General features: G+C 38.0%; 1 protein-coding gene across 4 annotated transcripts in view; it reads right to left on the reverse strand.

Annotated features, from left to right (window-relative positions):
• SHANK2 (SH3 and multiple ankyrin repeat domains 2) overlaps positions 1–13,709 on the reverse strand; it is a 248,007-nt gene that overhangs the window by 216,236 nt on the left and 18,062 nt on the right. For all 4 annotated transcript variants that reach the window (XM_053945755.1, XM_053945754.1, XM_053945753.1 and 1 more), the window contains one exon: positions 10,481–10,558. In XM_053945755.1, the coding sequence (XP_053801730.1) occupies positions 10,481–10,558 (78 nt within the window). The remainder of the gene's footprint in view (positions 1–10,480; positions 10,559–13,709) is intronic.

Raw genomic sequence — 13,709 nt, forward strand, 5'->3', positions numbered from 1 at the left:
CCAGCACAAAATGTGAATTACATCAGTACAAATACAGGTGGACAGACAGGACACTGAGGTAAATCTTCCCTACAGGTTCCTGTCTTCAGTGGGAACCACAAGAAAAAGGTCACACAGCCCTGTGAATGAGACTGTAACCATCAGACTCCAGAAACTGCCTTCCACTTCAACCACAGGCTCACAAAACCATAAATTATTTCTCATTCCAGCAAGGATTATATTATTTTAACAATGAAAATACAGCACTCAAGCAGTCACAGCCATCACACAACAGGATTGACTATCAGCAGAGGCACATAAGAAATTAACACAAGGAAATTTAGAAGGAAGTGTTGCAATCACTTCCTTAATTAAAAGATTTTCAGAAATGCTCTTCCACATATCATAATCGGGATGTGTTTGCTTAGTATCAAAAATATATAACCACATTCCAATAACCACAGCTTTTGGAGATTGACACCTCTTTAATTTGAATCAAAAATCCAATCGTGTTTTTACTGTGGGGCAATGGAAATGTAACATAGCTAAACTTCAACGTTTTTATTTTCTACTGGGTCCTCTGGAAAGCTCTCCCTAATAAAGCCAAGAGTCTAAAGCCACTTTGAATTTAGTCCTAGCACACCATCAAGCCCACAGCAGTAAGCCCCAAGGACATCAGGAAGTTAAATTTAGGTTGTTAAGTGCCAAGACCCTGTTCCAATGCGTGCCCGTGTAGGACACAGCAGCGGGAGGCTCCATTCCTGATAAACGGTGACACAAAACCACCCAGCAGACTCCAACAAATCCTATCCTAAATGGATCTGCATTAGCTGCTCTCATGTAGCATGTGGATTTTATAACTCTCTCAGCGGGACAGATGGAGTTCAGTTTGGAAAAGCAGGAAGCAATCTGTGTTCCGAATTTCTTTTCCATAGGTGTGGGATGGAAATGTATCGATCACCCGCTGTTGGTTCCTTATGCAATTCCAGGAGCCTGCACTTGAAGAGATGTTTATTGATTCAAAGAGCACCACAAGTACCTGGAACTCAAGTCCTTAGGAAAGGCATTCTCTTGTAATGCCTGAGCAAAATGTGAAAATGTGGAAAACATTGTTCTGAGCTCAAATCACAACGCAGACCTCAGGTGTTTTCCATCAGAATATTAAGAACTCCAAATGGAATCTTTCTCTGAACCAGCTGGAAAATCCTACACAATTGCCACAGCCATTATAACTTAACACAGAACTGCTGGACAATCATGAATTCCTTATTTCACTTTGCAAAAATCAAAGGGGAGAGTTTCACCCCACATTTTGTAGATCCATGGACTGTAGTTGATTTTTGACTTTGAGGCTACGACACAGCAAAACAGAAGTAGCAGAAGCTTCTCGGTTCACCTCATTAAAAAATAAAACCAAATGCTTGATTAATATTCTATTAATATCACTAATTCCCTGTCTTTATCTAACAGTGCTGCTGAATACATAGAATATGAATGGCATAAAACATGACCTCAAGGAGATGCATATTCTTGCCTTATGGAGACACACATTTACACTCCAAAACTAGATTAAAAAATCAATCCTGGAGTTGAGATATAATTCATCTATTTAGAAATTTGTCAGAAGCAAATCACTACTTTAGGAAATTTATGGTTGTGCAGTGTTTTGTACATTTAATAAAAATAATGTTTTTGTTGAAATAGATCAGAATTGGAAGGTTTTATTTTATAAAATAAAATTAATTTTATCCATTTGAAGTTCCCTTTCAGGTGTAGTATTTTCAAATTTGGGCAAAACTCACTGATGTAAGGTAAGATAGAATAAAGAAAAGCAGTAAAATTGAATTTATTTTCTTTAAGTAATAGCCAGCAAAGGTTTATATTAATTGCAGAAATAACCCACATTCTCTACCAGGACAATAAAATGCTGACAATTTTCCTAAATTACGTTATTGTAATGTTATGAAGATATACAAGCAAAAAAATCATATTCAGCATTTTCCTGCATGCTTCTTTCCTGGACAGAAGAGAACTCTTAACATTTTTAATTATATAATGTAATACAAGCTCAATATTATGCATTTTGAAAGGAACTAACTGTGTATATTAATAGATCTGATGTCCAGTAGATGGCAAAATATCAGCAACCATCACCTTTAATCTTGGCACTTGATTCATTCAAACCCCAAAGTAATTTTCTTTCTTTTTGTTTCCAATATCCACTTTCTATTTCATTGGAGAGCAGGATTAGCTTTACCTTTTGGATGTTTTCTGTCTATTATCTGCTTGAAAGACAATTTCATCTTCATCAGGTCTCGATACAACAAAGCACAATAATGTTACTATCCTTTAAATAGTCCTTTGAAGACAGTTTCTTCACCACTGAATTTTTTTTTCCTCCAAGAGCATTCTGCTGCTACTGTTCCCAAATTTGCCAGCACATGTTAGCATACTGTGTACTAAAATCTCTTAGCAACAATATCTTAGTGTCTAACATTTCTCTTCTTCCAACTATGATTCACAGAGCCATCTGTAGTCAGATATTGACATGCAGCATCCTAAAATAGGCACCTTACATTTGCTCAACAACTAGTTTTAGCATCTGAAAATATAAATTGTGGGGAGAGGGCCAATATTTCTGTGAGGCTCCTCAGAATTGCCTGGATCATTTCAGCACTGTTTAAACAAAGGCTCACCACGAGCGTTTCGCCTTGGTATTGAGGGCAAAGTATTCCCACTTTTCCAAACGACAGCTTCGCTTACGTAACCCTCCGAACAATCCCAGGCTTCCCTGGTAAGGACCACCTCACACCGCTTCTCAGGCTGTTTTTAATAGTAATCAAAGACTAGGCTTTCAAGTTCCAAGATCCAAGCGTTCTTCACACCCTTGGAAGCCTCAGGCTCATGGGAAGCATCCCACGTTGGGTGGGACAAGGTCGGTGTCCCAGCTGGGTGAAGACAAAGGGACTTCTGCTGTAGGAAATGCAACAATATCCCACACTCAGAAAGAAAATTTACAACCACAGCTTCCCAAGCACTGCTTTTGCCTCCCAAAAATCTTACCAAGCTTGCCCTCAGAAAATACATCATCATCTTTTCAGCTGCAGCAAGTTAACTCTTAGCAGCAAAGACTTTGCATAACCCAAGTTATTTGTGGCAATGCACTGTGCAGTTCTGTACAACTTAAAAGAATAGTGCTGTACTAAAAATGTTAATTAAACAGGATCAGGAAATGTTAATTAAAAATAATCATATTCAGCAGAATACATTATATAGGAAGAGCTGATAGTATGGCTTTGGATCTGTCTCAAGCGTGAGGAACCCACTTTCACCCCAGCAAAATCAGTGGGATTTCATCCACTTCAAAGGAACTGAGATTTTACCCTAAATACTTTTCAGCAATTAATATTTTAAAAACAAACACACAAAAAACATGCAGCCAAATACAGTTGGACTTTATCAAAAAAAGTACTCTGCAAGCATAATAGTGCTGGCACATTTTCCTTGCTAAAATGCTGGGTTTGCTTGCAAGAGATTTGACAGCCCTCATGGGTCTTCTGGAATACACTCAATAGCCATGAAGCTGTGCCAGGGCTGAGCGAATTCCAGTCAGAATATGGGGAAGGCAATCACTCTGAATGACCTCTTTTCTGTCTTTTTTAGGTCCTGCAGCGCTGTTTTAGCAGGACTGGACAACATCTAAAATTCCTGCAGGCACCTTTGCTCATTTTCCAGTCTTCCTTACTAAGATTTAAAAGGCAGAACCTGTGTTTTATTCTCCACTGTCCTTTCACAAACACACACAACTGTATTCTTAAAATCTAACCACTCTTACTCATGAATTAGCCATGACCAAATACCTCCAGATTAAACTAAGCCAGTGTGGACACCAAGATAAAAAATGTAAGTCCTTTCCTCACAACATGGGACTAAATCATTTCTAAATCATCTCCTCCTGAGGCTTTGAAATGCAAACTTAACTCCTAGGACAAAAGGAGTCGTTGTTATGCAAGAACCAGCTTGACAGGAAGTGTTGAATTGAATACACCAGCAAGTCGAGCAGAGTTACAAGGAAATATGTCAGGAAGCCTAAAAAGGAACATCCAGGCAAATCCATCCCAGGCACAACCTCACTGCTTCACAACTTTCTTTTATTTCCTCCTATTTCTTGCAAGGAGAAGTAACTCAGATTTTTAAGTTATCCTACTTTGTACGGGCTGCATTGAGCCTCCTCACGGTCACTGCATCTATTGGGAAATGTTATGTTTCTATCTATTTTAAAAGTAGAGGAAAAAGCCTTCTATCTTTCCTGCTCCTCTGCTGAAATACCACCCAGCAAGTTACCCTCAAGCAAGATGCATTTTCCTACACTCGTGTTTTAATAATTAAAACAGAGCAGAAAAAGCCAAGTGTGATACACACACACATTTACAATTACAGACTCATTCCTCAGGAAAATCTAGCTCAAGCTGGAAAGAGCCATCAAAAGCCAGTTATTACATAATCCTTATTATTGCTACATGGGTGAGCAGCGGTTCCAAAGGAGTATTTACTGAGAGCAGATAAAGCCAGGTTGCAGCATCAGATGAATCAGATAAGACACAGCCAGCAACAAAATGGACTTAATTTTCTTCATCCCCTCCAATAATATGCTAAATCAAAAAGCCATGAAATGCAATCTTCTCCAGCTGAACTCTCCTAGAAAAAAGGCTGAGAACGTGTGCTATTTGCTAGGTTTTGTTTTCCTTGGTGCTACAGGAAACATTGGGCTGTGCAGAGAATTCAGCTCAAGGGTTTATGGGTCTGTGCTGCTGTAGAGTGAAATCTTCCACCTCGCCAGGCAGCCTTACCTCAAGGAAATCAAAACCCACCACGTTAGCAGCTTCTTCCCCGAACACCTTCAGAAAAAAAGTCTTCCTACTCACAGCAGACAGACACTTCCCACTATTTCACAGCAGAAACTTTCAGGGATTCAGTTCTGCAAGCACTTAATAACATAGTGTTGCTTCAACTGCTAAACCAAATGGCTGGAAATCCTTTTGGAAAGCCCTTAGGATAAAATGCATCGGTGAATAAGACACTGTGATTATTTTACCTAATACATTTGGTGGCTCCATTCCAAACTCTGTGGGTTAACTACAATAAAACCTTTGGAAACAGCAGTCTAGCAATAGTCCATGCCAATAACATACTCTGATGGAGATGGGATTGCCAACTCCAGGAATGCTCCCTCCAAATGGCAGTGGAAGATGATGCTAAGTCTGTCCTACAGACACAGATTCTACATTTCTATAAGGAGGAAGAACTTGGATGTAGCCAGAAGATAATGCTGAGTAGTCTGTTTTGAAATGCAAAAGCAGGAGATGATGCCACACAGCACTCAACCATAAGAACTCCAAGCATGAATCCATTCCTGCAGGCCCAAAGTGCCCACGGGTCCCAGTCACAGGTTATTTTATCTCCCAGACAAACTGAATGGTGTTAACATCTCAAAACAACATGAATTAAACTAGGATTATACAAATCCCCACTGCCTCTTGTAACTTCACCCACAACAATTAACTGTATCTGAATCACACTCAAGCCTTTCTTATTTTAAGGCAAGAGCTGGTGGTGACCCTTACAATTTACTTTGCTTATTTGTTCCCTTTTGGAACTTCTGAGCATTTTTTTCTGGTGGAAAAACAAACAGATTGGCTTCTAACTACCTCAGAAAGTGCACTTGTCCCAGAGAAACTGGACTGCCTGTGGCAACACCTGAGGCATGTCAGCTGGACAGCCCTGTCTGAGCATGGAACAAATGGGGAAAAGGAGAAAAAAGGGGTCTTGGATCATTTACATGGAACACAACACAACAGATGGTCACATGGAGACTCCTCCATGTTTGCTTTTGGTAAAAAACATGAAGACACATCCTGCAGTTAAGTATTCTTAGCATCTCCAAGCACGGCAATATTTTGCCTTTCTCAATAAAAGGTAATCATATAATTTCATTCTTTTATGCTTTACTTCCATTTGGCTGCTTTTCTGAAAAATGACAGGGTTAAAACAAAGGTCAGAAGGGACTAGCCAGCAACCATCCCTGAGTCAGGAGAAATCAATTTAACTCTATATTGTATCCATATGTATTTTTCTGCTCCTGTATCTCCTAATATTCTCAGGAATATTTCATTTGCCACTACTTCCCCCAACATCAATTTCAACCCTTTCAGTTATTCCCCTTCCTTTTAATTATTATTATTTTTATTTTAATTATGTCTTTTTAAGAACTTTTGCTGAGTGTGCCTACTTATATACAGACTCAAGTATATTTTTGATCTTTAAAGAAAAAATCTGCAGTTTGTTCTGGAATGGTCACTTGTATAGATTTTTTTTTCCTAAGTATGAGTAAGTTCCATTATTTGATTGAAATCAGGAAAAAGCTAGAAAAAGCTTGAAGTCTGACTAAAGGCAGAATGCATCATGAGCTCATAGCTGTATTTTTTGCCAACTATACCCAATATTCAGTGATTCATTGTTCACACAGGTGCTTCAGGAAAGGAATTAGGATGGAAATAAATACTGAGAAAAAGCAAAGTCTTTCTGTAATTCATATGCTCCATGAGCACAATGGTTCCATACTTGAACATCATGACAGGAGGCATTATTTTAAATTTGTGAAGATGCCTTTCTGAGGCACCTGATAAAGATTTTGGATTTAAAATTAGCTTTCACAGCTTTAAAAAAAAAAAAAGTCAAAGACAAAAAAGACAAAAAATCTGAGAACATTTTGTCCTTTGCCTGTAAATTTCATCCAAAAGAGGGAAATTAAAAATGCCAAAAATCTAAATCTAAACCATGCTTTGGGAAGCCATTCTAGTGAGGTGCTGGATATGCCCAGTTTTGTCTGTGTTCCTTCCAGCCAGCTCAGCTTCCAAATCCATGAGTTTAGTTCCTACTCCTGGGTTTGGAGCCCCTGTGCCTGAGTCAGTCTGGAAACCAGTTCCCACTGCCAGGTTATTAACGTGGAGATCAGCACACAGGGCAATTAAAGAAAATAAAACTAAACACCACAACAGAACACAACAGGGGAGAGTGTACAAGGAGGGGTGGGTCAGCAGAGTTTTTCAGTGTTAGGAAAACAACACATGTTTTCCCTTGCTCAGACTCCAAAAGAGCTGAATCATTTTGTTTTTCCGAATAACAGAGATGGCAGGCATGAAAAATTTCAGTTCAAATGATTCAAACCTGGCAAAAAAAAAAGTGAGCAATTGAAAATAGAGGCAGGGCCAACATATTGAAAGGAGCAGTGGAGCTCTACCTGCAGTGGAGCTGGAAGATTGCTGTTCCTCCTGCAATCCATGGGATGTAGGCACATGGATTATTCAGGCTGGTCTGGGACAGCAAAGGCCAATCATTGGGGACACCTGAGGCACAAACCATTCTCAGGAACAACTCTGCCCTTAAAAGGTGGCACTGAATGCCACCTCAGAATAGCTGTTCTGTACATTGAAACACATTTTTTCTAAAAACACTGACTACTCATTCACGCTATTAGCTAAAATAGTGCTTTATTGCCCATTTGAATTATTCATATGGAGCTGCTGATCACTAAAAGAGAAAGACCTGATATACAAGGTGTATGACCATTTTAACGTATACTTCATTTCAACAGTTTGTAAACACTGCAAAACTCTGATTTCTGAGCTATTGAATTAATATTTACTAGATAGGCAATGAATTATTTTACATTAACCTAGAAGCACAAGAAACGTGTGGAAAACCAAGTAACCGTGGACAGTGATGGGATACTATGGCTTTTCTGAAAAGCTGTTTCTGGAAGTTTTACTAATAAAATAAAAACTAATAAAATAGCATGTAAGTTACTCAGATGGCCCAGCCAAGATGGGCTGAGTAAGTGATTAATAAAAAGAACTGGCAATATAATATAACAATGTAGCACAGGTTTCATCTCACCTCAAATTGCTATATATAAAATACAGGAAAATTTCTGCTGACCCCACATTCTGAAGACTTTCAGCAATGGGTGACATCAGCAGTACACAACACCAATTGCTGACTCTATGCAACCCAGGAATGGGTCAGGATGAAAGACATCCCTGCAAAGGCAGCTAATACAGGTTTAGGTGCTTAACTGGGAAATACAGCCAAGCTCTTTTGTGTCCTCAGCACCTGGCAATGCCATTCCAATGCTAACTCTGCTGGACACTGAAAAGTCAAAAAGGACACCCAGATCCCAGGTGGGCATGGTGTGGGGTCCCTGAATTAAGTGGCACAGAATTCAGTCCAGATTATTTTTATTTCCTACAATCTAGTGTATCTATGCTTGCTTTAACAAGCCCTGTGATTTGGTGAGAAGTGAGCACGTGTGCTGAAACTGCACCACATTCATTGGACACTGATGCCCAATACAAACTGCCACTAATTTTCATCTGTGTTTCATTTTCATCTTCTTTGTTTCAAAAGAAACAAAGCCTTAGCAGGTTTTGAAAACAGGACACAAATTTCTCCACAAATGTCTGGATCCTGTTGTTTCTACAGAATAGCACAGCTTTCATATCATCAATTTTCCGAGCAGCAGCTCCAAAGAATCCTCCTTTTAATGTTGCTGAGAAAGGGACATAATGGAGGTGACTCAAAGGAGTAGATGCTGCAGCTACAACCACTCTCATTATGTACATATGAGATGCCTCGATGTTCCTGCCTGCTGATTACATGAGCAAACATTTTTAGTATGCAAAACCCTATTAACTCAAGGGGATTCTGCATAATTTTGTAACAGCTCCACTTGTGGTGTTTGATTGACTGGGTCAGCAACAGACAGATGGCAAAGAATTAATTCTAAGGCTGCTTCATTGCAGTGCTGGCGTCAGGGTCTCCTCTACTCACTCCATTCAGATAAACCAGAATTTATCTACATTACCAACACCTTTTCCTCTTCTAAGGGCAAGAACAAGAATGTTGGAGCTGTCAGCACAGAGAGGAAGACAAATGAAAACTCTTCTGTGTGGCATTTACCCTCCCCAAAAAAATCCTAAACTGAAAAGGAACATTAACCTCGAAGACAGAAAGTAACACAGTAATCCAAGAGATTACCCTGGAACACATCCCTCCAATAATTAGTGTTTTCTCTTGCTCCATTTCTAGATCACTTCATAATTCTGAAGTGCAGAGAAAAGTATTAGCCAGTACTTCATGAATTTTTGCTTAGCATGTATTTAGATGGAAAATTATTAGCAGTCTGAAAATGGTGCCTAAAATTAAATTATTAATTATAAATTTCCCAAGTTTGAGGAAAATGGTCCCAAAAGTAAACAACAGTCTGGCTGGGATTTGCAAGCAGAACTCTTAATCTTTGGAGATGCACAACTTAGGCCCAGAAAACCTACACAATATGGAGGGAATTAAACTGATATAGAAATATTTGGCTGAGATTTTTTTTTTTTAAAGCCCTGTAACTACTCATAAACTTGGAGGAGTTAACTCAGAGACCTACATGGATTCAGCAAAAATTCCAACTGTTTCATTTGTCAAAGCATTGTTCCTTGAAGCCTCTGCCAGCATTATCCAAAGTGGGTCAAAAAGGTAATGGGGAAGACACACCAAGGAAAGATAAATCAGGATTTCTTTTAGTTGAAAAAATCCTTGGTTTGGGGAAATGGCCCCATCCTATTTCACTACAGCACAGTTCCTGTTAATAGCACTGTGCCATCATTCTTCCAGAAGCACTAATTTTTGTAACTTGTAAAAAAGTCTTCTGGTTGTTTTTTTGTTTTGGTTTTTGTTTCCATCCCTATTTCTCACACTTTGCATTAGGAATGTTTCTCTGTCATCCCTGCTTCAGAAATAAGGGCTTGAAGTTGTCAGCCATACCTGACAACCCTTTGGACAAACAATTCTCTTCCATTTGGATTTTTAATTAAGCTTACTGAAAGTGCTTTCATATCAGAAAATGGGGACAAAATTTTGACTAATCCAAAGCAAGACTTCCATTTTCCTTTGGAGATAACAGCAGCTTCAGCCTCTAATGCTGACGGTGCACTAAGTCAATCCCATCCCTGAAACTTAGCCCAGCTCCTTGGCCTCACATCCAAAGATGGAAGAGCTGCTTTTTGGCTAAATCAAGAGGGGCCAAACAAACCAAAGTGCCAAGGCAATCCCTGGACAACACTTACATGGATCTTGGATCTGTCTTACATGAGACTGGAGATCAGCACAGAACAAGGCACGTCTGACTGCAGAACACCAAGGATTTCATGTTTTGTGACTAAGAGCTCACAGAATTCTCAAACTCATTAACAGTGTCACCAGAGGGCGTGTTCCTTTCATTCCTATTATTCCAGGATATCTTCACTTAGTGATTTAGATAAAAGCCAAAGTTTACACACACTCCCTTCCACACCTGTGTTCAGCCTTGTATGGTGTGACTTCTCCCCAAACCCAAGTTCATGTGATGTATTCTTCCCAATATTTCAGGGGGAAGAAGTATTTCCTTTTTTACCTGAAATGGGGACTGGCTGTTGTAATTCTTGATCTCCTTGTTGGCTCCCCGGAACAGCAGCACCCTTGCACAGCTCTCCTGAAAACGATGGAAAAAGAAATTTGTTCATAAAGATCCTTTGGCACTAAAGAGACAGACTGCTAAGAGGTTATGAGGTTTTTGGTCTATATTTTCATGACTAAAAAATAAATCAAATAAATTATCTGGGAACTTAAACTGTTAAAGCAGCATTTAAAAAATGACAGTCCTTCAGGTGCTTTGCAGTGTATTAGAAACACTAGGCAAGTGTAAAGAAACATGCAAGAATACAAGTAGTAAATACCTTATTAAATTTTTAAGCAACTGTACTGATAAAGTTCCATATTTGACAAAACAAATTTTGCACAGATTTGATTCCCATATGGGGTTTTTTTGCCTATTTTGTAGTAAAAACAGTACTGCTCACAGAACTGGGATGAATTATATCCTTCCCTCCTGCTAAAAGTTTAACAAAGCAGCTTTACCACTTATTTTGTTGGAGACTTTTTTCCGACCTAACCTCAACATTAAATGTAAGACTTTTTTTTTTTTTTATTACACATGAAATTACTTGATCTGCCAATACATACTGCCAGCCTTATTGCCTCTCTTTCCCCTAAAAAATGCTAGCAGTTACAGCACAAGGAGGAAAATTTGGCTTCAGACCCTCCAAACTGAGAAAATCTGCAAAGGAAATCCCTTAAAAACAATATATTCTGGCCAATACAGTGCACTGTTTAAAACATTGCTCTCCATGGCTGTTAAATGTGACTGACCACAATCGGGTAGAAATTCTTGGAGTGGATTCTCTGAGTGGATTCTCAGAATTGTTGATGACTCCTGTATGGACTCTGTTTCTTATTTGTCATCTTTAATGTTCATCTTAGAGTCTTATGCAAATCAATTCACATTTCAAAAGGGTTTTATATTCCCTCATCATAAATATTGTTCTTAATTTCGTTGTGCTTTCTGTGTTGTCTTGATATATTGTGCTATGGAGTTCTACCTAATGAGGTATTTGGATGTGCTACCTTTCACTTTGAACAGCAAATTTGCAGTCAGAGAAGACAAAGTGCATAATTTAGGTATTTTAGTGATGGAAACAAAACTTATTTACTAGATTCTGAGTCACAGGTTAGTTTGCAGAAATTATGACTAAAAATCATTTCTGTCATTGTTTTCTAATTTCTTACCATGGATTCTTGGTCTCATTAAGTCTCCCCATCACAGGGTTGCCCTAAATGTATCATGAAAGGAGGTTATGCTACCTTTTCCTCAAGTGAAAAACAACAGAATGGATCAAGATGGTAATTTACTATTATCTCTTTAATTATAATTTTTAATGATATACAATTAACTGAGATAGTCTCATTTGCTTGCACTGCAATCTGCACTTTAGTTGCATTTTCTCTATCTCTAAACAATTGATCAATGCCCAATTTTAATCAAGAACTTGAGGATATAAAAAATTATATTGAAAAACATACTGTATTTATTGGGTGATTATTCATTTGTTTCTCAGAATAAATCATCCAACATTACAACACTGAAAGAATTATACATTCAAAAACTCTCTACAAATTTAACTGAGCTGTCAGCAGTGTAACAAAAACATGCAAAGGGATTTCTTAAATAAATGGTTGTGATTAGAAAAAAGATTTGCCAAAAGCCAAAGAGCCATTCAACATTAAAGAAAAATTGAAGAAAAATTTATTTGGGTTAAGTACTGCATTTGTTTGTTTATTTATTTATTTTAGTCTTTTGAAACAAACAGAAGCATTCTTAACTTCACATTTGCTCCTTTTTGTTTCCCCCCATCTGTCAGATTATATTCAATTTTAATACTACAACAGCTTTCATCTCAGATCCAATCCTCCCAGTGAAGGAGGGCACATTTCATCCCGGCAAAAAAACAGACATACTGCATGGCCATGGAATAACTTTCAAAACCAAGAGTTTATTCAGATCAGGACTTCGCTGACATCCAGGAAAACAAATTTACCAACTTCAGAAAGTAAGCCAAGAAAATTCCCCAGGGAAGACGGGAAGGGAAGATCAAACGGGTAACGACTCCATCTACAGGAATCTGGAGGTAACAAGGATACTGCTGTCCTTCCCATCCTCTCCAGCTGGAAAAGGCAGCACCGTTCCTTCCACATGAACCAATAACAACTTTCCATAAAAAAAACCCACTGGCAAAATCAGCACAGGTTAAGGTTCGCAGCACCCCAAGGGAAATTTTCTATTTCCACATACACTGGATGAAGGAAAACAGAAGGATGACAGTGCAGGAAGAAAATCTTAAAATTCCATTCACCAAGCCAAGCTTAGTGACTATGTAAATATTTGAAAATTTGTAGATGCAGTTTCAATTAGAGTCTCTAAGTCTCCTGCAGAATAACTGAGGTCAGGAAAACACATCTCTGCATGAAAAATACTGTCATTCTACAGGATTACTCTAATTCCCACCTCATACTACATAACCTTTGCTAAAAGTGTATGGTCTTGAAAAATGTCAGATTATTCCTAAAATTTTTTTAAGCATTTTAGACCTAATTGAAGAATCTGTCTTGACAAGACTTTAGAAAAAAACTAAGATGGTAATTAAGAAGCAGATACTTTAACAGATGTTTTACTGTTTACAGTCACATCTCATGCTTTCCAAATTCAATATAATATTCTACATATTGAATTTTAAAATAGCTGCAAAACTCATCCCATCCCTGCAAAGAGAGTATAAAATGCTATCAAATCAAAAGGTTCTACTACTTGTAAATGACTACACAAGTTGTAAACAGCAAAGAATTCAGTATCTTCTGTATAGAGACATTTCCACAGTATTTTACAACTCTTTCTTATTTAAATCTAAATTATAGAGTACCAGCAATAAATTCTGTATAGGAAATAAATATTTAGATATTAATCAATCCCAAAAAAGCTGGTAAAGCATAATGTTTTATATTTTAATATCCATACTCTTGCTATCTACAATGAGCAGCCTTATTTGTAATCAGTGAATGAAACACCAATAAAATAATTATAATTATGTTCTTTCCAGTTTCTAAGACCATTTTTTTAAACCTGAAGCACTTCATTACATATAAAATAATGTAGTGATAGGATGAAGGGGAAAGGCTTCAAATTGAAAAAGAGGTTTAGATCAGATATTGGGAAAGAATTCCTCCCTGAGAGGGTGGTGAGGTCCTGGAGA

This window comes from Vidua chalybeata, chromosome 6, assembly GCF_026979565.1.
Source record: "Vidua chalybeata isolate OUT-0048 chromosome 6, bVidCha1 merged haplotype, whole genome shotgun sequence".
NCBI lineage: Eukaryota > Metazoa > Chordata > Aves > Passeriformes > Viduidae > Vidua > Vidua chalybeata.